The sequence below is a fragment of the Solanum tuberosum genome, unplaced genomic scaffold, assembly GCF_000226075.1.
Source record: "Solanum tuberosum cultivar DM 1-3 516 R44 unplaced genomic scaffold, SolTub_3.0 scf00099, whole genome shotgun sequence".
NCBI lineage: Eukaryota > Viridiplantae > Streptophyta > Magnoliopsida > Solanales > Solanaceae > Solanum > Solanum tuberosum.
The window spans coordinates 1,650,792-1,674,894 of record NW_006239023.1 but is presented as its reverse complement, the minus strand read 5'-3'; the positions used below and the strand labels follow the sequence as shown (position 1 = coordinate 1,674,894).

Sequence of the window (24,103 nt, the reverse complement as noted above, 5' to 3'; positions counted from 1 at the left end):
TTTTTTTGATAACCGAGAAATCCGTCTGTGACCCGCCCTTTGGACCAATCACAGCCTTCTAAACTCGGTGGATAATGGGCCCACCCCTCTACCCTTCTCCACTTAAATACCGGGCTTTGCTTTGCATGGTGTGGGGCTTGAACCTGCAACCTAAGCCACAAATCCTCCACCTTTTGCCCCCTCCTGTTATACTTGTCTTATTTATCTCTGCGTTACATTTTCTTTTGTAGCTGTGTGCAATGATGTTAATCTGTTCATTGAGTGCCACCTAGCAACAACCATATTTAGTTAACACTGAGGGAGAGCATCTTGTTTTCTTCTCTTGATTTTCTGTTTTGGCGAGAATGACATTAAAGGTCGTGGCATTATTTTTGCTGGGTCATTATATTATTGTCTCCTGAGCCTGGTTGCATTTGTTGTGTTTCAGGTTAGATGGCCCTTATCTCTTGTAATATCACGGAAAGCCTTGACAAAATATCAGTTGATTTTCAGATTTCTATTTCACTGTAAGCATGTTGATAGGCAACTCTCTGGGGCATGGCAAGTACATCAGGTATGAGTTTTCAGTTACTTTTACTAACAGTAGTAAAGTAGCTTCTCTTTTCCTTTTTGACTTCTGATAGATTTGCATTTTTGCTTATTTTGTTATTATAGGGTCTCCGCAAGCTTGACATGCAAGGAACTACAGTTTCTGTATCATCTTTGTTATGTCGCAATATGCTGAAGTTCATAAATAGTCTCTTACACTATTTGACATTTGAGGCAAGTTCCACCCCTTCTCAGGGAACTGCAGTTCCTATGTTAGTTTGCTATGTCTGCCTGTCTTTGGTGCATTAATTTCTGCTTGAATGCTTTGAGTTTCCTACTTCTCTATTTGTATTTTTTTGATATGTTATTCTTCCTTTGTTATTTTAATTTCTAGTTGCATACTTTGAGTTTCCCAGTTTTTCTCGTTGTTCTTTTCATCACTGTCACCATACCACCACTAATGTATCCTTCCCTTTCACGATTCTTCTTCATTATCAATGCTATATTAGACATGTGCTTTAGTACATTTATTAAACTAGTGAAGACAGCTGTTCCTTTTTTCTCTTGTTAGAAAGTCAAATGAATGAATTATATTGGCTGATATAAAAGACGGCTGACTGTAAAAAATTTGATATTTTATTGGCTGATATATAAAAGGGTTGATAGTATAAGTTTTGATATGTATTGCTAGTCAGATTGAACCAGTATTTTATTGTATCTTCAGGTGCTTGAACCTAACTGGCATGTAATGCTCAGTAGACTTCAAACAGCGAAAAGCATTGACGAGGTAAAATGATTATGTACAAAGAAATCTTGTGTCAAAACACATTATAGGAGAGACTCTTGCTGGGGTGGTCCTTCTGTTTCAACTTGATGTGTTGTCTCATTGATTCTTTGATTAATTTTTGGGGCAGGTTATCCAATACCATGACTTTTTTCTTGATAAGTGCTTGAGGGAATGTGTGCTTCTATCACCAGCCCTTCTTAAGGTTAGTTATGATTTCCAGTCCTGGTTATTGGTGTCCTTCAGTTACTTTGTTCCTAATTATAAAATCTTTACAATAGATGATACTGATGATAGCCCTTCTGCAATGTTCAAGAACCTACATTTGTAGCAACTGCCAGATTACGTTTTAGGTTTCGAGTCTGTTCCTTCAGGGGATCAATTTTGTTATTTTGTTGTTCTAACTATTTTTACTGTCCTGATTTTCTCATGAATATTTTTCTAAATGCAGAAAGTGGAGAGGTTGAAATTGATATGTCTGCAATATGCAGCTGCAATGCAACGGCTGATTACCTCCTCGTTGGATACTAATGACAATGACACATTGTCTAATGATTCTCCCAGTATAGAAAAATATAAGAACTTGAAACTAAGGACCCCATATCAGATGCTGAGGCTAGCTCCTGAAAACGTCACAGTATTAGAATCCGTTCTGTATGTTATAACGAATTTGTACTTTTGGTTTTTAATCTCTCTTATCTGTGTCTCTCATAGTTAACTATAATCATTTTGCAGGAAATTTGAGAAGGAATTTTCGTTTGAGCTTCATAGCCTGGGACCGATATTAAGCAGTGGCTCTCGAGCAGAACCATACTTGACTCATCTTGCACAGTGGATCCTTGGTGTGGGAAAAGACCAGTAAGCTGATTGTATTTGTTGCCTACAAACTTAGTTTTAAAATTGCAGTTTTAGTAATCTTATGTCTGTTCGATTTCTTTTTCTTCTTAAAAACTCGGTTGAGCTTGTAGAGTGTGATCATTGTGAAATCAAATCAAGCTTTTCTATTTATTTACGTCTGTTTGATAGATACTGAAGGAAATATGTTGTTCTCCATTTCCAAGTATAAAGAAAATACACTATTTGGACTAAGGTTACTAGACACAGTTGAACCTATATCTTGATTTCTATCTCCGCCCTGAAAATATATACGACCTAAACAATTATTTTCGATCCCGAATAGCGAAAACATATATCGATCTATTTCAATTATTTGATTATATATACATAAAATACATTTCTGTAGTGTAGTAAACTACCTAAGGTTGAACTAATCCTAACATTTTTGCTGATTAACTAAATACAACAACCGATGGCTATTGGGTTTGTTGGCTCTAATAAATGGATAGGCAGCCGCTCCTTCTCCTTAAAGTCAAAAGAGGATTTGGTATTGCTTTATGAGAGGAGAATTATTTGTCCAAAAATTATAATGCAAGTAAATCTTTGATTTTTTTTTTGCGTAATATTAGATATTTTATGTATATATTTTTAGAATTAATTTAATATTATTTATTGATTTTAATTCTAAAAAAAACTGAATAATATACCCTTAATTATTGATTTATTAATTTGTAATTTGTTTTAAATTATAAATTTAAATTTTTTCTATTTTTTAAAAATATCGTGTCCGGTCAAACAATATCATTGAAATGGAAGAAGTACTAGTTTTATGGAAGCTTCTAAAAACTTTGTTTGTTGCTCAACGTCTTTATTTTTCTTGATGCCTAAGACTTCTTCATATAATAACAACTAGTAGTAGAAGAAAAGCAAATGTGGAAGAAATAACTAAACGGAAGTTTTCATTTATTTTATTTTTTGGGTAGCGTCAACATGTGTAACACTGACCTATTTGCTTATTCAACAGAGTTCCTTAATTTTTTTTCTTAAAGGATTTGAAGTTGAAGTTGTTAAATTGATAATATAATGAATTTTTAATATTAATAATGTAATTTAATATGTTATATAACAAGTCGATTATAATTTATTATAGATTGTCAAATCAATATTATTATACATAATACATACATAATTCTGAAATGATCTAATTACGTAATTATCTTTTTGTACAAGACATCTAGTTCATAAAGAAAGTATTATACTTTGTCAAGTGGGGGTAGAAAAAAACAAGGGTATTATTGTGGAGGTTAAAAACTATTCCCTCTAGTCCAATAAAAATATATTGTTAGACATTTTTTTATGGTTCAAAATATATGAATTTTTCAAAGTTTTAGAATAAATTTATTTATTTATTTTATTAATAAAATTACTTTTCTTTTAAGTGGGAGTTTCAACTATTTTTAAATCTCAAATAATTATCATTACTTTTAAGAAGAGTTTGGAAGAATCAAAAGGGTAGTATTAACAAATTACCTTTTGATTGATGTCTTTAAGCATATTTTTTAAAGGATGTGTCACACTCCAACTATGTAATTATATTGGGCTAGAGAGGATATAGTTCTATTAGCAACCTAATTGAATATTTTGGTTATATTACAATAACGATAATAACAATACTTAATGCGATTCTATAATTGAGGTTTATAAAAAATAAAATATCCACATATTTTACCTACATTTTTATGATATACTTTTAATGTCGGTCGTATTGCATTCAACGGGTATGATAGCACTAAAAATAAATTCAAACTATTTAGACTTTACATATTGAATTGTTTGGAAAAAAAAAATCTCACCCCCAAATAAATTTCAGTAGTTTACTTACCAAAACACATTTAATAACTTTCCACACAAACCAAACACTGACTTTGGAAAAAATTAACGCGTCACCTTTTTGACTCATAAAATTGCACCTCCCCTCTTTTTTCTTCCCAATGAGCAGTAAGCAAATATGTACTACTCATTAAGGCATTGTGTGTACTTTTAGAATACCAAATTTTTAATTAAGATGTTAGATAGGGACACATCAACCTCTCTTTATAAAAAAAAGTCAAAATAAGGAAACTTCAATAATTATACATATAGATCTTGACGTATGAGACTAGTTATATTTTATTCATGGAAGTTGAAATCTAAATGGTTTACGATTTAGAATAGAATATGTTAATTTCTTTAAGTCATATCTAAATAGAATTTATAATCAGGATAATATTAGAACAAGGATTTTAAATTCTAGTTAAAATAGGTTTAGTAATATTATAAATAGAAATATTACTATTCAATTTTCTTATTTAAACTAGTGAATTTTGAATATCGATTAGATAAGGAAAAAAAAAAGAGTTAAAACTCTTTCAAGATTCTATATATATCAACCAAATACTACACTATTTGTCACATCCACCCCACAATTTTTTCTCCCTATGGCAGAGCAACAAAGAATTCATCCAGTACCTGAACCAGAACATGAACTTCCAGTACAAAAACCGTCTGTCCCTTTAGTGCCAAAGGGTTCTTTCAGTTCAGAAAAAGGTGATCCTGAGAAGCAGCAGCAGCAGCAAGAACCACCTTTTAGAAGAACAATCCCATATTATCCACCATTAAAACCACCAAAGAGAAGATGTTGTTCTTGCAAAAGATGTCTATGTTGCACATGTTGTCTGTTGTTGCTCATCATCATAATCATTGCTGCTTTATCTGCTGCTTTTTACTTTGTCTTCCAGCCAAAAATACCAAAGTACTCTGTTGACAGTATGAGAATCACACAGTTCAATTTCAATAATGACATGAGCTTATTGTTTGCTACTTTTAATGTTAACATCACTGCAAGAAACCCCAACAAGAAAATTGGGATTTACTATGAAAGTGGTAGCCAATTGAGTGTTTGGTATACTGGTGTTCAGCTTTGTGAAGGGTCATTGCCAAGATTTTATCAGGGTCATCAGAATACTACTGTACTTAGTTTGGATTTATCAGGACAAACACAGAATGTTACTGGATTGTTGCAGGCACTGCAGGTGGATCAACAGAGAGGAAGTATTCCATTGATTCTCAGGGCAAAAGTTCCAGTGAAGCTCAAGATTGGGAAATTGAAGCTTATGAAGTGGAACTTTTTGGTTAAGTGTAAGCTGGATGTGGATAGATTGTCTGCAAATAATGCTATCAGGATTAGGAATAGTGATTGCCAGTTTGGTTTTAGGTTATAGTCCAGTCTTGGAATTATTTTCTGTATAATTATTTTTTCTTCCTTTTTTTACAGATTTTTTTTTCAATATCTGTTGACACTGTTTACTCATACTATTTTGGATTGATATAAATAAGTGATCTGTTTCCTCTTTACTTATTTTGATCTTACTGGTTTGATGTGAAAGGAGCAGAATTATCAGTATCCAAAAGAAATTCATGAACAAGGCAATATAATTAAAAAGGGCAGCTCGGTGCACAAAGGTTCGAAGAGGGACTGCACCTCAAAGGGGCGTGATGTAGGCAGCCTACCGTGACCTATAGGTCAACTTTAGTGTTGTGAGGCTTCTCTGCTGAACAAGGTAATACAATTACTATGAGTATTTCAATCTTGATATAATGTGAAGTACAATCACTTTATTTGAGCTTTTTGCTATGACTTTTGCACTCCAAAGAAGTTCAATATTTGATTACTTTTCTTACTTCTTCAGTCTTCTGCCTAGTTTACTTAATTCCTGTATCTTGGTGAGACCTTCATGGCTGTGGCCTAAGCAGATAATAAGAGCATCTATTGCTATGATTATTGCAATATACATGGTTAAGTATAAAAGTGACACTAGATGAATAGTTGGCATCCTCCTCCTGTCCAAAGAGAACAAATAGCTTATATGGAAGTGCTCAAGGTTGACACTCCCATCAAGAATGATATGCGAATTGGAACTAACTCACTGGCAGTTCCAAAATCCAACTGTGTGCTATATACATATCAGGTGTAGGAAAGGGACTTTTATAGGATAAATGATATTCTCATCTTTTGCAGGGAATTCTAATTGCTATCTCTGAAGTCAATTTGAAATGGTGCATCCAAATGACTAACTATTACACATGTTTGTTTGTATGCTTTTGTTCCCTACATTAAAGTGATGCTCCAATTTTAGCACTTCAAAGAATAACTGTGACACAGATCCCACGAGTAGGCGGTAGATGAATTACATTTTGCTTCAAAAGTAAATCATTTGCAGACAACATTCAACGAAAACGAAAGGTTGCAAAGCGTACAATCTTCAATGAAAACAAAAGGCTGCAAAGTGTGCAACCACAACTAAAAATTCTATTCTAAAACAAACTGCATACATCTTAACAAATTCTTCGATGCTTTAAGTAGAAGCAGGCATAGAAATCCCTCCTCTAAGTCCAACCCTGCCACGGCCTATTCCTGTTTGCTGGTTGTCAGATTCCCTCCTCTTCACATTCACTCTTCTTTTTCCTTCTTCCATGTCATGGCCAATCTCAGATATTGCATGCCTTTGAAAGCCTAGAGGACTCTTGTTATCATCTCTACTGTAGGATTTTGAAGAAGGCCAACAGTCAGTTGAATCAGCCGAATTTGGTTCCCATGAGGAAGGGGAAAGCCAATTTTGCTGACCACCAACAACACTGTTGCTTCCTGAGGATTCTTGTTCTTCCATATCAGTTCCCCTTCTGAAAGTTACATACTTCTGTATGCTTGGCTCCATTAGGTCACCACTCACAGCAACTTCAGACTCCATGAAGGGATCCTTGATCCCTAACTTCTTCTTCCCTAGAGGATCAAAAGAAGCATTATCATTCTGACTAAATTGCTCAGATGTGGGGTTTCTTCTCCTGTCATCGGAGAAAGCACTGGACAGATTGGAGCTAGTGGTTGAGTTCAGGTCAGCAACTGCATCAACAATTGAGCAAGCTTTTGTTACACAAGGTGGTAGTGAAAATGCAGGGGTGGTGGTATTAGTCTTTTGATGGAAGTTTTGGATGTCCTCAAGCAACAGTGCAGTATATGATTGAGGAGGATTTGAGAGAGCTTCAGGATTGATATCTAGGTCCCTAGATAGCCTTAAAGACCTGCTTCTCTGGGGTTTATGGCTTTCGGGTCCTGAAACAATCACATTCATTGCAACATTATGCTGCTGCTCCTTGACTTTGCCATTGCTCACAGTTTCTGCATTCAACTTCTGCAAAGAGAGAGCACATCAATATCGATACTAAATCAATTGAAATCCCGTACTAATCGGGGCCAATGAATACTCCACTCTCATTAGTCTATAGAGGTCTATTTCAAGTAAATTATTCATCCTCCAAGGAAAATAAGGTTCTTTAAATTTCACATTTATTCCTACATAGATATGCAAAATTCTAACAAGACTAACATCAGTTTCCATTCTCTAATTTCACACTTATACCTACACCAGACCTACAAAACTAAAATTCATTGCATCAAAGGTTTGCTAGCACAAGCAATTATCAGCCAATCTATGATAAATAAGCAAAAACTAAACCATGACTTTTTTTCTAAAGAAGTCTACAAACTAATAAAAGGAGCCAACCTGGGAAGGGACCTTCAGTCCTGGCGCGGGCATCTGCTCCAAGACAACATTGGTGTCAATCTCACTGAGAGGATTTCTTCTGTAGGGAGATTGCTCGTGTTTCCTTGAATTGCTACGGCTAAGGGACATGGGCTGCTGTTGATTTTGGTTGGAATGAGCATTGTTATCTCTCTCATTCAACACCTTTGCATTCACCCTTGCTGGTGACCGAGCACGCGGAGATGCAGCAGTTCTTGGTCCGTCGCCACCTGCATTTCTCTTCACTTGAATCCTCTTAACAGCAGCAGCAGATATATTGTCAGTTCCACCAGCATCAATGCTCTTATCCATCACCATAGATGAAACAGTAGCAGGTACAGATACCATCTTCCCTGGCCTACCACCATTATTTCCATTAGCATTAGCAGAAGCCACATTACCACCATTTGTGGTAGTAGTAATTGGTGAGTCAGATCTTCTACCAGGAGATCTGCTCACCCTTCTACCCCCTCCTCCACTGCTGCCTCTTTCTCTACTACTCCCCGACCGCTGCTGCTGTTGCGCCTGGTCTCTCTCCCTACTCGGGGTTCTCCTCCGTCCCTGAGACAAAGAATTAGGGGTTCTAGGCTGACGCTGGCGTTGCCTATGGCGACGAACTCCATTCCCAACAACCCCATCATCCTCACAATCCACTACATTTTCTTGCATCCCCTCATTACCATTGTCATTCTCAAAATCAAAACTCCTCTTGGAACCAGAGTACTTTCTACTCCTTTGAGGAGTATCAATAGATCCACTAGAACCCAAAACCCCTGTCTTTCCAGTAGATGAACTCCTGCTAAGCCTCCCACATTGTATCAAAATAGCATCAACCTCTTCTTTAGTACAACTTGAAGTCCTCACAGGAGCCGATACAACAATACCATTCTCTTTGCCTAACCCTAACCCACCATTGCTATTACTAATACCATTTTTCACAGTCTCAACTACTTCAATTCCTTTTTTAACCATACCCTTTTCTTCTTCAGTCTTCCTATCCACTTCATGGCTTTTTCTGTGTTTAATAACAAAGATCTCTTTTTTCACACTTTCTCCTTCTACTTCTTTCTTGTTCTCCACTTGGGTACTATTTTTAACAATTTCTTGATTTGTATTTGAAACAGTAGAAGTAGAAGTAGACTTAGAAGAAGAACAAGAAGTGTTCTTCTTACTCAAACAACTCCCCATTTTTTCTCCCAAGAACTGAAATTTTCAAAATTTCACTGAGAAGAGAAGAGAACAACACGAAGATGAAAGATTTGTAACGGGCAGGAGAGGAGAAAAAGATAAGAGGAAAAGGGGAAAAGGGGTTCAGAGTTCAAGAAAACCACTCAATTAAAAATGGCAACTTTATGGGGTAATAGAAATAGATTCAGAAGTGGCATTTCAAATTTTGACTGAGGCGGGCAAGGGGAGTGGAGTGGGTTGGGGCGTGGGGTGAGGGAGGCAGTCTGTCAATAGAGCCGTTAAAAGGGGGTTTTATTAATTTTTTCAAAGTAGAAAATAATTAATGTTGTCACCTATATATTGTTTCAAGGAATAAAAACAAAAAATGTTGTTTTGTTATGCTATTTTATGAAGTATGTTTGGGGAATGATGAGAATCTTGATCCAGTTTTTGGATTAGGGAATCCTTCAACGGTCGTTTGATCAGTGAGGGCACTTGGGTCACATTAATTTTGGTGTTGTAATTGTACCAATTTTTTTAAAAATGTGATGCCTTAATATAGAGAAAATTGATTTCACTAGGACAAATGAGTAATTAAGGCAACAATTCAACCAACCTACCATAATGGGAAGCAAATTTTAACATGTTGCCAAAGGTACCAAATTCACCTTCTATTTGAAATTAATTAATTTTGTCCTTCGTTAATTTTTTATTCACTTATATTCTTGTTTTTTGAAAGAAAAGAACGTCTTGTGTTCAAAAATTTTGAAAAAAATGTTCAAATTTATTCCTAAACTTTTGATTATGATTTGAAATTACTTTGTGTTGAAGCTTTGTTTTCGGTCAATGTCAAAAAGTGTGATTATGATTTAAAATTACTGGGGCAAATTTGATCATTTTTATTAGGAAAAAGTGTCTGAAAAATATTTCAATTTTGGCCGAAATTGTTATTACGATACCAAACTTTATGGAGGATCTTTTACCCCTGCAATATTTAATAGTATATTTTAAAGGTATATATGTACTCACGTGGACAAGTTACTATTTATAATTATGCAATATTTATGATGTCCACATGGACACATATATACCTTTAAAATACACTATTAAATAGTGCATGAGGTAAAAGGTCTTTTCCAAAGTTCGATATTGTTACAGCAATTTCGTTCAAAGTTCGAATATATTTTAGACTTTTTTCCCTTTTCATTACTCTATATTTCAGCATAGTTTCAGCAATATGAAAGTTGATTTCAAGTACTCCCCTTCTGTTTCATATTATTTGGCTTTTATATTGAATATAGATGTTTTATTTTACTCGTCCAATTTAGAAAATCAAGAAAGCTCTATTATATTTTCTTTCTTTCTATCATTAAATATTAAATTACATAAAATAGTGGTAATAGTTAAATTTAGAATTTTAAAATATTATTAATAAGATTAATTTAGTAAAATACAGTGCTGATAAAAGTTTTCTTAAGAACTATATATGTCATATCAACAGGGATCAAACAATATAAAACCTAGTGAGTAATAACATTTCATTTCATCTCTTATAGCTTTACAAGTATGTATGCTTTTGTAGCTAGTGGTGTTTGCTGAAGCATAGAAAAATATACCAGAGCAGATCTGGTAATTTCTACTTTTTAAGTCATGTCTTTTGTATAATAAGTGAAAAAAAATTTACACTTTTTATAGTGAAAAAAATTCTACTTTTTATGTCAATTTTGGATCAAAATGATTAATAGTATGGATATTTTTGAATTAAAATATTATTGGGCAAAGATATTTTTAAACCAAACTATTAACGGGTGACATTTTTATTCAACTTCACATCATTTAAAAACATATTCGACTATTTTCCATATTTTTTTTATCTAAAAGTTCGTTATAGTCAAATGGTAGTAATTTGTGTGCCAATGTTAAGACCTAGGAAGGATGCTTTGAAAGAAATAAAGGCTCCCCACTATCAGGGCTTTGACTGGTTTTTAAATTTTACTGTTTGACTAAGGTAACTTTCTAGTGAGAATAGAAAATAAACAACCATCAAATCTCAGAGAGCCGTTTGAATTGATTTATTTTAAATATTTTTAAGTAAATACGATGTTTGAGTAAAATAATAATAATGTAGTAGTAATACTTATTTTTAAATCAAAACAACATCGAAAAGAAGTTTAAAATCATAAATTAGCAGCCAGTCCTTTCTTTTTTTTCTTTTTTTTTGGAAGTTGGAATTCCCAATATAAGTTTTTGGAATTTTTCTAATTTGTTTGAACCACTAACTGAAATGTCAAACGAGCCCCCCCCCCCCCCATATGACTTTGTCCCAAAAATCTCGAGCTAAAATTTGTAGCTTATGGATTAGCGTCCTTTTGAGTTATTATTCAGAAATGAATTTCTTAAGATAAATACAAAATTTAAATCAAAATTATTGAATTTGACTTAACCCACTTTCTACATTCTAGCTCTGCTGTGCCAAAAACTCTCTTGGAGCAGAAGTTCAGACAATTGATCTAAACATTATGGCATGTTCTGCTGACTTCTCTGGTGCCTATGTGAACATATATATAAGTTTGTCGATAGGTAGGCTGAGTGTATGTCGAAAGGTGGTTAGTTGAATGATATTTGCTGAAATTAGTACTATATACATAGGTCAAATGTTACTTTTTGTACATGTATATTAAATTTTGAACACCCTCACCCGAACTTTTTTACTTCACGGTAACACTGGATGTTTGTGCGATACAAGAGTTGTAGGCAGAGGCGTATCCAGGAGGGGGTCACCGGGTTTACGTGAACCCATGCTCCCTTCCTGAAATCATATATAGAAGTGTTATATTTTTTTAAAAAGATTTAAATATAGATATGTGAACCCACACTTGAAGTATCATAGCGTGCGATTATGATTGGGTGCACCTCTCTAAGTGAGGTTAGAAACTTGAATCTTGTATTTATGTTGTTTTACTTTCCTTTCTAAATTTGGGTAACGCCTCTCTAAGTGGTTTGGATAGGTAAAAATAACTTTGGACCTATAATTTTAAAATTTTAATTATTTTTAGCGATAAGAATCTAAATGTTAAACCGATCAAATTTATATCTTAGATCCACCTTTTTGTAATAGTGCACCCATCATCTCAAAATCCTAGATACGCCTCTTGGCTGTAGGGGGACAAGTTATTAAAACCTATGATGCAAAGCTGCTATAGGGTGAGTTATCCCAACTACAGTCTTTACTAAACCAACCTCAGGATTGAAGTAATCCAAAGATGCCATTATTTATTTCTTGAACCAACATTAATACATATACTCTGCATGAAAAAGAATCAAGCTCGAGCATCAAAGAGCATGTTGCGTGCCTAAAATACCTAATAAAATGAGTTTCCCTATATGAGATGGTCACGTAATTCAAACACTTCGTCATATTTACTAAGACGGAACAAGACCTAGTTAAGATCAAACAATTTCAACCATTTAGTTATATGACACTATTCTTGAGCCATGTCAATTTCCTTCCAAATCATAATAAAATCACTGCAACTAAAAATGGCAAACACTGAAAACAGTATGCAGATGAGGTAACTTGATACAGAAAGTACCAATTTAATTCATATTAATGACAAAATAGACATAAAAAAGACATCATCCCTTGCTGGAAATAAAGGGAATTACAAGGAGGTTGCTCTATTTGAGACTATTATTCATGACATAAGGAAATTAACTCCACAAGATATTGCGCAAATCAACAGTCCCATAATTGCCAAGAAATTGTATTTCCTGCACAGAAGTAAAACCATAATAATTAGCATTCAAAACATTACACACCATTTCATGAACTTTTCCATTCTAATCCCCCGTAACCAGATAAATACTTAATCGCATCCATGTTTATATCAAACCAAAGACATTTAACCTGAAGGGGTCGTCTCATTCAAAACAAGGATATCCAAGGATTACAGGATTAAAACCAAGATTATAGCTTGGATAATGGATCCCACCATGGAATGTCTCCAACCAAACATGAGATAAATTTAATCCTAAAAATTTATACAGGGATGATGCACCAAATCCATTGAACCAAACGGCCTGTAACAGTTAAAAATTAACCATGAAAGTGACAAATGTATGTATGAAATATACTTGACTTCCATTCATTGACCTGGATAAATTTTACCCCCACCATCATAACAAGATCATAATAATTCAATTAATGTTTCTTAGTCAGGGCATTAGGCAAGAGCAAGTAAAAGACTTAGTTCACTACTCAAAAGGAAAAGGTTCATTTCATACAGAACAGTTTTTCTTTTCCTTCTTTGACATTTTTGGATACTCAAATTGTTAGCACTATTCAATCTAAATGAAAATATGCATTCAAGGAAGACTGGACGAGAGACTAACCCAAGAGTAAGACGATTTTGGGGATCGCCAGTGGAATAACCAGTGAAGTAGAAATAGCGAGATACAATATAAACAGCTCCAAGAGATGCACAAATCAAGGGGTGCCTAATTCCTCCAACAATCATCAGCATGAAAAACATTGGCATCATTTCTAATGAATTCTGATGACCTCTCTGCAATCAACACACCAACATAACAACAAATCCATATCATTTCCTAAACTATAAATTACCAAACAATAAACTATGTCATCACCTTTAAACAGAAGATAGCATACCTGAACACAGTTAAAGGACTTAGCATTCTTGTTTTCAGCTTCAGTAGCATACATTGTTGGATAAGAAACCTTGTACCTGTTAAGTTTTCCATCATAAATCAGTATCTCTAGCTTCAAATCACAAAAGGGGTTGGGATAAATCTTACAAAAAACAAATCTTTATATTCAAATCACAAAAGGGGTTAGGGATAAATCTTTAAAAAAATACAAATATATAGCTTCAAAATCACAAAAATCACAAAAGGGGTTTTGTAAAATTAGGCAAAATCAAGAAATAAACAGAGATTTAGACAAAACCGTACTGTTTGCGGGCTTTGCCGACTTGAAAGGACATCCAGAAGTTGAGGAAGCAGTAGGCAGCAAGAGCAAGAATTACATATCCATATTCTTTGGGGAGGAACTCAACTCCGGCCATGGCTTTTTCCGATTTGGGTTTTGAGAGAAAGTATGAGAAATGGGAGAATTGATACTTTGCTTTGTGTTGAGGTGGGGTTTATATTGACTTGTTCAAGATCTCTCTACATTGATGGTATCTTGTTTCTCAAGACTGCACAAATGAGATTTTGACTTTGTTTATTTGTGTTCCCACAATTACAATATAGGAAAGTAAATGTGATTGAATGCAATTTCTACAATTTTTAGACCCTTCTTCTAGAACTAGAAAAAGTGCAAATGGAATTGTTTAGTATAATTTTGATTTGATTTGATTTTTCAAAAAAAATTTGACAAATCTAATGATATTTGTCTCTTTTATCCCTTTCACATTTCCAACTTGTAAATTTTTATTATTTTTTTCATTGTGGTAGTTATTTTTATTTTTGAATTATGAAAAAAATGTCTTGGAAATTATAAATTTTAATTATGTGAATAAAATTTTACAATAAATACCAAATAAGTATAGGTAAAACGCATAGTTATTTATTTACGTAAATGAATTTGATTTTATGATTTTGTCTATTTTTGAACTTATACATCGCAGATTTGATCGGCAGAGGCATAGTTTCGCATTATGATAGAATATGTATGCGACTATATCAATTTCCTTACGACAAGATCCATTCTCATAAGCGGAATCTTTAGCAAGCAGTTTCCAATGTTTGCACCTTAAGATGAGGTCCACTCTCATACTAGCTACTGCATGAATGTGAAAAGCACTGTGAATTGAATTATCCTTTAAATTGACTTAATTAAGCCCTTTCATTAGTCTATTAAGATTTGTTTGGTTGGGAATAAGTTATTACGAGATTAATTATTTTGTAATAAATTATCTCATTATGTACATGAAATAACTTATCTCATTATTGTGGTAAAAATGGTTGGATTACCTAATATCTTCAATCAAACATCTAAGATTATTATATTTTATACCTCACACCAAAAGGCAAAATAAACTAGTTATAAAAATTAATTTTAATAAAAATTAGTTAAAACATTTCAAACCTTTATACGACAATATCAAGTACAATCAAATTTACTTAATAATATCATCATTTGTCATGATATTTTTTTATGTTACAACGAAGTATTGTTACATAGAAAATATATAATATAAAACTATATGAAAAATTAATTCCACAAAAAATATAAATATTAAGATATTATTATTAAAGAGAATTATTATAGAAAAATCTGACTATATACTACTAAATGATCACACTAGCCAAATTTAATTTTAATCAGAAATCAGTAACACAAGATTTCAACTTGGAAAACAATTAAGCACCAAAATTTTCTCAAATAAATAACAAAGTGGACAACAAAAGGAAGGGGACAATGTCAACGGATTCTACAAAGTAAATAAATGACAGGATCGCAATTTAGCTCCTATTAATGAAAAAAAAAAAAAGGAGAGGAGGATTTCCATCTCTTTTACATTTTCTTTTAAATGGAGATCGGAGAAGGAAATTATAAGATGAAATATCGAACTCTTATAAATAAATTACTCCTTCTGCCCCAATTTATGTGATACATTTTGCTTTTCAAGAGTCAAACAGTTTAAGTTTGACTAAGAATTTGCTTATGGAATCTTCAATTTTTTTAAAATGAAATTTATATATTTGTAAACTACATAAAAAGTACTATAAGTCCCAATAATTGATAATTCAAAATATTTAAAAGATATATGGAAAATTTACGGTCAAAGATAGACTTGTTTGAATCTCGAACTTCGAAATGTGTCACATAAATTGGGACAGAGGGAGTATAATTTATGTGGTCAATCAAGAGCTACAATGATTTCCCTCCATATTTCCTAAATAACTTCAAGCAAAATACAATTGATTTTTTACTTGCTTTTTCGTTTCAAAAATTAATTTGACTCATTTTCAAAGTTAAAATGGTTTATATCAATTTAGATATTGTTATAAATTAGTCTCGGTTCAATATTGATTACATAAATATCACATAATTAGTCATTAGATCGAGAAGAAGCAGCATAACTGGAAAGTCTTTACATAGATTGATTTGGACCCAAACCCAATTAACAATTAGTTAAAAGAACAATGAATGAGAAAGAACAATTTAGGCATATTATTGAGAAAAATGCCTAGTCCTATCATCCTCTTTCTTAGAGTTGTCATTTGGTGTGAGAGATGAGAATAAATACTCATGGGATTAAAAAAACACTTGCTAATCTCGCTGCCACAACACCCATGAAGATACGCCACAAAATCGATGGGGAAAACTATACCAAAATGATGAGCTCGTTAGGTAGATCAACTTCCGTTAAAAATCCTAATTGAAAGAACCAACATTCATGGAGAATTAAGGAATTTTCCTTTTGATTTTGCATAATTTTTTGTTGATTTTTCTGAGTTAAAACGAAGTTCAAATAGCTTTTATAAAGCTAAAACGACATAGGGGCTAAGGGCCCACCTTGACATGCCTGCTTGCACAGTCTTACAAAATCATGAATATCTCTCTATTCTGAAGTCGTATGGGCCAATAGTTTAGTGCGTTGGAAACTAGACTCGTAAATCTTCGATTTGGTATGTTGGGGGACACTAATTCTTTACATATTAGGAGAAAACCAACAACACATTTTACCCAATTTTTAAGAGGATTCCTTTAAAAAAATAAAAAATGAAAGTTGCAATAACTTTTTCCAATTTTATTTTGCCACTTGCTTGACTTCAAAACATAACATACAACTATTGTTCAATTGAAATACCCCGTAAAACATATTTTCTAACACATTAAGCTCTTAGTCTTATCCCAAAAGTATGAGTTAGTCTGGCGTTCAGACGAGCATGGTGTTACATTAATATAATCGTTCCACATAGTACAAACAATTTAATTACATCGAGTATGTATTTTTTCTTACTAATTTCAATTTCAAAATAATAATATTTTTTATAAATATAAATTTATAGATGAAGTATTATATCTAAGAAAATATAAATAAAATCCTAATTTGAATTTGTGATTCTAAATTTAAATTATATTGCAATTACGCAATTAACAAGACCTGACATTAGTTTGACGACAAAATAGCAATTGTGGTAAAATATAAGGACTAGTTTGCATTTTAACCAAAAGGCCAAAAAAAAAAAAAAACTTTATATAATTTGCGTGTTGGCCACTTTCCTGTCATAGGGGTTTCCTTTCTTCCAAGAAGAAGAATCACTGCTAAAACCCCTATTCGACGGAGCAGTTATCCTTCGAGTTTTACAGTTAACTACTTCATCTCTCTGTCTTTGTCTATTTTACAATATTGTAGTTTGATTTATAAATTATGATCATACAATGGGGTCTTGCAAGAACAAGAAAAGCACTGAAATTGGGTTTTGCAAGAAAAAGAAAGTAAAAAATGTAATGGGGTTTTGCAAGAAAAAGAAACAAAATAATAATTTGAAATTGGGTGTTGCAAGAAAAAGAAAAAGTTTGAAATGGGGTTTTGTAGAATGTGATATAAAAATGGTTTGCATATGCTTGGGACGTTTCTTGTTTGATTTATATGCTGTGAATTGTGATCATGCAATGGGGTTTTGCAGAATATGACTGAAATGGAAACTGACGATGATGGTGAAGCCATTCTTCTCGAAAAGACACTTATAGACGTTATCTTTTCTTGGTCTTTTAAGGATGTCCTTAACAAAGACCTTTACAAGGACAAGGTTTGTTTTACTGCTATTTTTGTCTTGTCTTATTTTGTGTGTGTTTGGTTTTTGTAGTTATTAATTCTATGGTTTATCCCTTGCCTGTTTCATTTGGTGGCATTTGTTACCAGGGCTTTTACTCTTTACTTAGAATTATCCAGAGTTTAAGTAGGTGTGGATTACCATTGCATCCACTATGGTTCATAAGTGCAACATGATACTTGACTACTTGTAATGTGGTTGCTTGTTAGACTGGGTAGGTGTCCTTTTATTTTTTCGCAACTTGGGTTGTGTGCAACTTTTTAAGATTGATATTTGATGCAAAGAGTAGCTATGAGACTAGGCATATGAAATGTGGATTATCAACACTTTTTTGTATCTTATAGTACTTGTTAGTCATGAATATGGACAATGGGTTGCATTTGATGAAATTAAAACCTGTCTATCAATACATGATTGGGGTAGCATTGCCAGTATAACTGATGTTATTAGTTTTGCACATCAAAGGTAGATGATGAAGATTTCATAATATTTTATGTCAAGGCAAAAACAAAATGTCCATTATCTTTCATGATGTTTGAGCGTATTTGTTTTGGATCTCTATCTTAAGTATATTCTAGTCATATGATCTTGAGTTATTTTGTAGGTGAAGAACATCCCTTCAACCTTTCAGTCCATCGCTTTGTATATGAAGTCATTTGTCTTCACTCTTTTAGAGGAAACACATGCTGATTTGTCTTCTAGCTTCGATAAAGTGGCAAGTGCATCTATATGCAAAATATTGTCTATTCAGGAAGTGGAGAGTAAAAAGCCATTTGATAAATGCTTATACATTATTGAGATGGAAAGGAAAGAGAGTAGTGGTGATGGCAGATCATATGAACCAGAGACGGGGGATCTCTTTGCCATTACAGATGTAAGACCAACATGTGTCGATGATCTAAACAGACCCACAATGTCCTACATAATGGCTCTGGTTCAACGAGTGACATATGAGAAAGATTGTATCAAGATCAAGGTCTTCTCATCGAGACCCTTTTTGGTGGAACAGGGCATTAGGGGAAATCATATGAGGGACTCTTTGTTCTTGGTCTCTCTTATAAATACGACAACAAATACACGCATTTGGAATTCATTGAACTTGGGGCTGGAAAGGCAAAACTCCAAAGTTATTCAGAAAATACTGGAACCTGATTCTGATGTGACTGTAAGCTTCATATTTTTCTCATTTGTTATTCTGCTTAAACAGTCTTACCAGAATGATACATCTTCATATTTCCTTATGAATTTTGACGTCACTATTAGATGACCTTCTATCACCAAGTTCTTCAAGTTGTTACTTGTATATCATAACATGAAATATTTGACTTCTTCTATTGCTTTTGTAGGGTAAGGAGAAGTGTAATGTCTGTTTGCAAGGGGAAGTGTATCGAGTTTGCAGATCAAAGATCCTTGCATCTAATTGGTTGATCAATCTTAATGATTCTCAACACGAAGCAGTTCTGAACTGTCTCGCTACAAAGTATTGCCATCACGAGAACACGACGAAGCTAATCTGGGGTCCTCCTGGAACGGGGAAAACGAAGACTGTTAGTGCATTGTTGTTTTTACTTCTGAGTCTCAATTGTAGAACAGTAACTTGTGCTCCAACTAATATTGCAGTTTTAGAAGTATCTAGACGAGCCTTGAAGCTTGTGGTGGAATCATGTGAATTTTTGACTTATGGTGTAGGAGATATAGTTTTGTTTGGAAACAGGAAACGAATGAAAATTGATAGCCAAGATGAGCTACTTCATATTTTTCTTGATTATCGTGCTGAAGTTCTAGCAAGGTGCTTTACTCCTGCATCTGGCTGGAAATACTCATTGCAGTATATGATAACATTACTTGAAGACACTGAACTGTTGTACCAGCTCTATTCCATAAATGATCAAGAGGAAGATGCTGATGCTGATGCTGATGCCGAGCTTTATCAGAAATATGATAATAATGCTAACTATGATAGTGATTCAGGGAATGCAGTTCTTTGCAAAGAAAGCCTGAAAAACAAGGGGGACAAAACACAGAGGTTGTATGCTCAAGGCGTCAAAGACGAGTGGAACAAGAGACTTGGTCAAGTAATTGCCAAAACAATAAAATTGAATGATGAAAGCCAACTTGGCCGAGGGTTTTGTCGGAACAAGAAACATTCAAGGTCTGTTCCGAGAAAGGGGAGTAATGATTCTCATCAAACTAAAGCAAGGTTAAATTTTGATGACTTTGTGACAAGCAAATTAAATTGCAAACTGGAGGCTTTTACTTTCTATGTTGTTAACTTTGTCATGCACTTGCCAACTTCACTACTGTCTGTGGTGGTGGCAAGAGACATGATCAGAGCTGTTAACTTACTTCATTCACTTAGTAGTTTATTGCAAAATTTTACCTCTAATGGTAGAAGTTTAAAAGAAGTCTTTGTTAGAAACAAAGAAATAGAGAGACGAGTGACTGGCAGCTCTTCTGATGTAGAATTGGTCAAACAAGAGTGCCTTAAGATACTCAAATCCCTTCCTAACAGCTTTTTTGAACCTGAAGACAAGTTTTCAATTAAAAATCAAATTTTGAAAAATGCATGCCTGCTTTTCTGTACTGCTTCAAGCTCCTTCAAATTGCATGAGACAGAGGCTGAATTGCTTGTTATTGATGAAGCCGCTCAGCTTAAAGAATGTGAGTCAACTATCCCCTTACAGATTCCTGGTCTCCGTCATGCTATATTCATAGGAGACGAGTGGCAACTGCCTGCCATGGTTAAAAGCAAGGTTGTCATGTGCTACTTTAAATGGTACTTAATTATAAAGTTCTGCACAGTTAGAAAGTAAGTTGTTCTTTTTTAATTAGGTTTGCGAGGAGGCCAAGTTTGGGCGGAGCTTGTTTGAGAGGCTGGCACTTCTGCGATTCAAGAAATACCTTCTTAATCTTCAGTATAGGATGCACCCGTCTATAAGCTCATTTCCGAACAGGGAATTCTACCAGAAACAGATTATAGATGCTCCAATTGTCAGAAGTACAGGATATCTGAAGCATTTCCTTCAAGGTGAAATTTATGGTGCTTATTCTTTTATCAATGTAGCATGTGGAAATGAGGAAGTCGTTGATGGGCATAGCATCCAGAACATGGTAGAAGTAGCGGTGGTTTGTGAGGTAGTTGCCAACCTCTTCAAAGGTACACTAAGATTGATTTAATGGCATTATCAAGTGAAGATGCACATTATATCATTTACTAAATTATGGATTTTCTGATTTTATTTCCTGTTACAGGATTCACTTCCTCGGGAAAAAAGATCAGTATTGGTATCATATCACCCTACAATGCTCAAATTGCTGCAATTAAAGAGAACCTCGGAACTAAGTATAGCACCGATGATGAGAGTGAATTCTCTGTGGATGTACGATCTGTCGATGGTTTTCAAGGAGGTGAGAAGGATGTAATAATAATCTCAGCGGTACGCTCCAATGCTAACAGATCAATTGGTTTCCTTTCGAGCAGTCAAAGGGTTAATGTAGCATTGACTAGAGCAAGGTATTGCTGTTTTTTCAAGATACTGTCTAACTCTCCATTCTCTAGGGGATTGTCTGTGGTTCTGTAAGAAAGCTTGCTTCTTGCAGGCACTGCCTCTGGATATTTGGCAATGAAGCAACATTAAAAAGCAGTGGTTCTGTTTGGAAGATACTTGTACATGATGCCAGAGTTAGGGGCTGCTTCCATGATGCTCAGAATAACAAGGACTTGGTGAAATCTATGGCAGCTGCCTTGGTAGATATTGACCTCCTTGACATTAAAATACGCCTTTATTCAGTACTTTTTGAAGGAACAAGGTGGAAGGTATGCTCTTTGAGTTTCTAAAGCATTTTCTCCTAAATCAACTGGCAATGCCTTTCTACTTACTTTATATTCATTAAAAATGTATTTTTACTCATTTTCTTTGGATATGTTAAAGCAAGTTTTCCTATCAGGTGCCACTTTCCTAATCTCACTTTATACAGAATTTTGCACAGGGAATGAGTATATACTAAATCACATTTGATGTGCCATCGTTCGATGGGGTATGAAGTTTTTTCCTTTATATATAATTTTCTAGGGTGGGTAGGCCCGTGAGGATGAGTAGTGGGGCAGAAAAGGCAGAAGGAAAAGTCTTGATTGGGAATAGAACCCTAAACCCAAGTAATGTAGAGTGAAGTTGCAACTACTAGGCTGGACTCTCCATGTGACACAAAATTTAAGATGTTAATTGACTCCTGTTTATAAATTCATAAATAAGAGTAGAAAAAATATTAAGTGATGTTTGAAAATTTGATAGAGAAATATCTCAATGGAAGTTAGTTTAATAGAGAAAAAAAATGAATCAATTTTAGACTTGATTAGTAAAATGGATTTTACATTCTTAAAACTTTGTGGAAACTGTATAAAATAAGTTATCACTGGAATAGCGTCCAACATTTTTGGATGTAAATTATCACTGGAATAATGGAAACTGTATAAGCAATGCAATATAAATTGTGGTGGAGGTAGTAGGCCTTTCAGGGCCCGTTTGGCCAAGCGATATTAAATCATGACATGAAATCATGATATGAAAGCATGATACGAAATCTTGAGATGGAATTGAAGTTTTGTTTGGACATGCGATTTGAAATTTTTGTGTTGTATGTTTTCTCATAAACATAAGAATCCCATAATTGTAAAACTACTAAAATAGTCCCAATTGTCTATTCAATCTTACCAAATAAACAATAATTTATAAAATCGCATAATAAATTATTACAAAGCCATTGTAGTCGGTCTTGTTCACACAATATAGATGAATAATTATTTTTTTATTAAACATTAAAGTAGTAGTAATAAATTTGGTTGACAAATAAATTTGATAAAAAATAATAAATTTGATGAATATAAATGATAAAGTAGGAATTGATTTAAAAGTTATAATAAATTTTATGTTGGGGAGAATAATAAATTTTTAAAAAGTAATGATATGATTATAAATTTTATTTACAATGAAATAAATGGCTAGTAGATATAAATGTAGGGTTGTTTTAACAAAATATAAACTTGTGGGTCAAGTTTTGTATTTTAAAAAAAACCAAAATCATGATATGGAATTCCCAAATCATGATTTTTGAAGAATATGGGATTCCATCTCATGATATGAAATCATGAGATGGAATCAGCGTGAAATCACATGATTCCATCTCACGATTTCATATCGTGATATGGTATCGCATGACCAAACGTCTACTTACTTTTTGTAAATTCTTTTAACAAAATGTCACTCCATGGGGACTAGAGCTAAGGTAATAGATAAAGACCAGTGAAGGCAATGCCTTTCTCTAAATGAAGACAAAGAATTGAGTACTTACAACGAGTTAACTAATAATTTCTTTTTGTTTGTTGTAGCATCATACGGTTTATGGCATTATTAGTGCTCCTTGATTAGACCAGAGAATGAGCCCTGGTCAGGGGAGATTATGTGAATGTTGGTCAGTGTGTTTAATTTATGGTTAAAATGTTGTGGGAAAGCGACGTAGATGCTTCAAGAGCTTTCATAAAAATTAAATTGATCCAAGGTTGTGTTTGATCTCTGTCGGTTGTTCTTTCTCCCAGCTGTGTTGTGTTACCAGGACTAATTGAAGCTTCATCTGTTTCATTACAGATACGTGTTGATGATAAATTTTGGAAAGCAATGGAGAAAATTAAAAGCATAGAAATTCGTAAGAAAGCAATTTCCGTATTGATGAAGCTTTCTAGTGATTCGCAATGGCCTCACACTGAACATATTACTGTGCCAAGTGGGGTGTCTAATCAACTCACTGAGCTCTGCCCTGTCGATGGGATACTTCATATTGTTCTGACTCTTGAGACTATTGTGGAGACCTCAAGATATGTCGATGTCATGCGGGTTTGGGATATTCGGCCACTGACAGAGATACCAAACCTAGATCCTATGTTTATCTTGTGCAAGCAGCTTGATGCTTTTCATTTGAAGGATGAGTCATCTGCTGAAAGTTCATATCAGGTAGGTTTATCTTGAAGAGTGCATATATGATACAACATACAAGATCGGAAGGGCATTTTCTTGTAGAAATGCTACAACTTTTTGAGACTTTGTTTTCTTAATGTGCATAGATAGGATTTGTTACATATAGATGCAGTTATAGAATGAAGAGAAGTTTACTTAAATGTGCATAGATCATGCAATTTTAGAACGGGGATAGAATATTCTGTGGTATACTTTCAGTTTGCAGCTATCCTATTAATGGAGTTAACCAAGCTTTTGGTTTGCAGTTGTCATTTGTTTATCTCACAATTTATATTTCCCTTTTCAGCCAAAATAGGTCGAGCTTCTGGTTGTTTGTGTTGTCATATCCTTGA

At 33.9% G+C, this 24,103-nt stretch overlaps 5 protein-coding genes across 6 annotated transcripts in view; 3 read left to right on the top strand and 2 right to left on the bottom strand.

The window, feature by feature from the left end:
- Nucleotides 1–2,365, top strand: part of LOC102593245 (gamma-tubulin complex component 2) — a 9,125-nt gene extending 6,760 nt beyond the window's left edge. Inside the window, exons 16-21 of the mRNA XM_006348131.2 lie at nt 428–553; nt 655–762; nt 1,253–1,315; nt 1,443–1,517; nt 1,764–1,966; nt 2,048–2,365. Coding sequence (XP_006348193.1) covers nt 428–553; nt 655–762; nt 1,253–1,315; nt 1,443–1,517; nt 1,764–1,966; nt 2,048–2,174 — 702 coding nt within the window. The 3' untranslated portion in view covers nt 2,175–2,365. The remainder of the gene's footprint in view (nt 1–427; nt 554–654; nt 763–1,252; nt 1,316–1,442; nt 1,518–1,763; nt 1,967–2,047) is intronic.
- A 2,193-nt stretch (nt 2,366–4,558) lies between these two features.
- On the top strand, nt 4,559–5,542 carry LOC107060790 (protein YLS9-like). Its single transcript, XM_015309095.1, has one exon. It carries the CDS (start codon nt 4,627–4,629, stop codon nt 5,407–5,409), a length of 783 nt encoding a protein of 260 aa, XP_015164581.1. The 5' UTR covers nt 4,559–4,626; the 3' UTR covers nt 5,410–5,542.
- LOC102602376 (uncharacterized protein At1g65710) lies at nt 5,448–9,184 on the bottom strand. Its single transcript, XM_006348151.2, has 2 exons — nt 7,750–9,184; nt 5,448–7,377 (listed from the first exon to the last, which is right to left on the bottom strand). Exons 1-2 carry the CDS (start codon nt 8,953–8,955, stop codon nt 6,544–6,546), a joined length of 2,040 nt encoding a protein of 679 aa, XP_006348213.2. The 5' UTR covers nt 8,956–9,184; the 3' UTR covers nt 5,448–6,543.
- Nucleotides 9,185–12,476: 3,292 nt separating this feature from the next.
- LOC102592906 (microsomal glutathione S-transferase 3) lies at nt 12,477–14,193 on the bottom strand. The gene is made up of 4 exons (XM_006348130.2): nt 13,906–14,193; nt 13,604–13,679; nt 13,327–13,499; nt 12,477–12,705 (listed from the first exon to the last, which is right to left on the bottom strand). Exons 1-4 carry the CDS (start codon nt 14,016–14,018, stop codon nt 12,630–12,632), a joined length of 438 nt encoding a protein of 145 aa, XP_006348192.1. The 5' UTR covers nt 14,019–14,193; the 3' UTR covers nt 12,477–12,629.
- A 2,985-nt stretch (nt 14,194–17,178) lies between these two features.
- Nucleotides 17,179–24,022, top strand: LOC102592571 (uncharacterized). 2 transcript variants are annotated; one of them, XR_001473533.1, is made up of 9 exons: nt 17,179–17,274; nt 17,596–17,718; nt 18,347–18,907; nt 19,089–20,495; nt 20,575–20,899; nt 20,995–21,256; nt 21,343–21,559; nt 23,129–23,298; nt 23,385–23,473. XR_001473533.1 is itself a non-coding variant. In XM_006348129.2 (8 exons), the coding sequence occupies exons 2-8, from the start codon at nt 17,599–17,601 to the stop codon at nt 23,760–23,762; spliced, it is 3,270 nt and encodes a 1,089-aa protein (XP_006348191.1). In that variant the 5' UTR covers nt 17,179–17,274; nt 17,596–17,598; the 3' UTR covers nt 23,763–24,022. The 2 variants fall into 2 exon arrangements, 1 of the variants encoding a protein (XP_006348191.1); XM_006348129.2 differs by lacking the exon at nt 23,129–23,298 and having other exon boundaries at nt 23,385–24,022.
- The last annotated feature ends 81 nt before the right edge of the window (nt 24,023–24,103 follow it).

Coding starts and splice junctions, on each gene's coding strand:
- LOC107060790 (XM_015309095.1), top strand. CDS start 4,627: ATGGCAGAGCAACAAAGAATTCATCCAGTACCTGAACCAGAACATGAA.
- LOC102602376 (XM_006348151.2), bottom strand. CDS start 8,955: ATGGGGAGTTGTTTGAGTAAGAAGAACACTTCTTGTTCTTCTTCTAAG. Junction 7,378..7,749: donor GACTGAAGGTCCCTTCCCAG/GTTGGCTCCTTT, acceptor CTCTCTTTGCAG/AAGTTGAATGCAGAAACTGT.
- LOC102592906 (XM_006348130.2), bottom strand. CDS start 14,018: ATGGCCGGAGTTGAGTTCCTCCCCAAAGAATATGGATATGTAATTCTT. Junction 13,680..13,905: donor GTCGGCAAAGCCCGCAAACA/GTACGGTTTTGT, acceptor AAAACTTAACAG/GTACAAGGTTTCTTATCCAA. Junction 13,500..13,603: donor AGTCCTTTAACTGTGTTCAG/GTATGCTATCTT, acceptor TGTTGATTGCAG/AGAGGTCATCAGAATTCATT.
- LOC102592571 (XM_006348129.2), top strand. CDS start 17,599: ATGACTGAAATGGAAACTGACGATGATGGTGAAGCCATTCTTCTCGAA. Junction 18,908..19,088: donor AACCTGATTCTGATGTGACT/GTAAGCTTCATA, acceptor TTGCTTTTGTAG/GGTAAGGAGAAGTGTAATGT. Junction 20,900..20,994: donor AGTTGCCAACCTCTTCAAAG/GTACACTAAGAT, acceptor TTCCTGTTACAG/GATTCACTTCCTCGGGAAAA.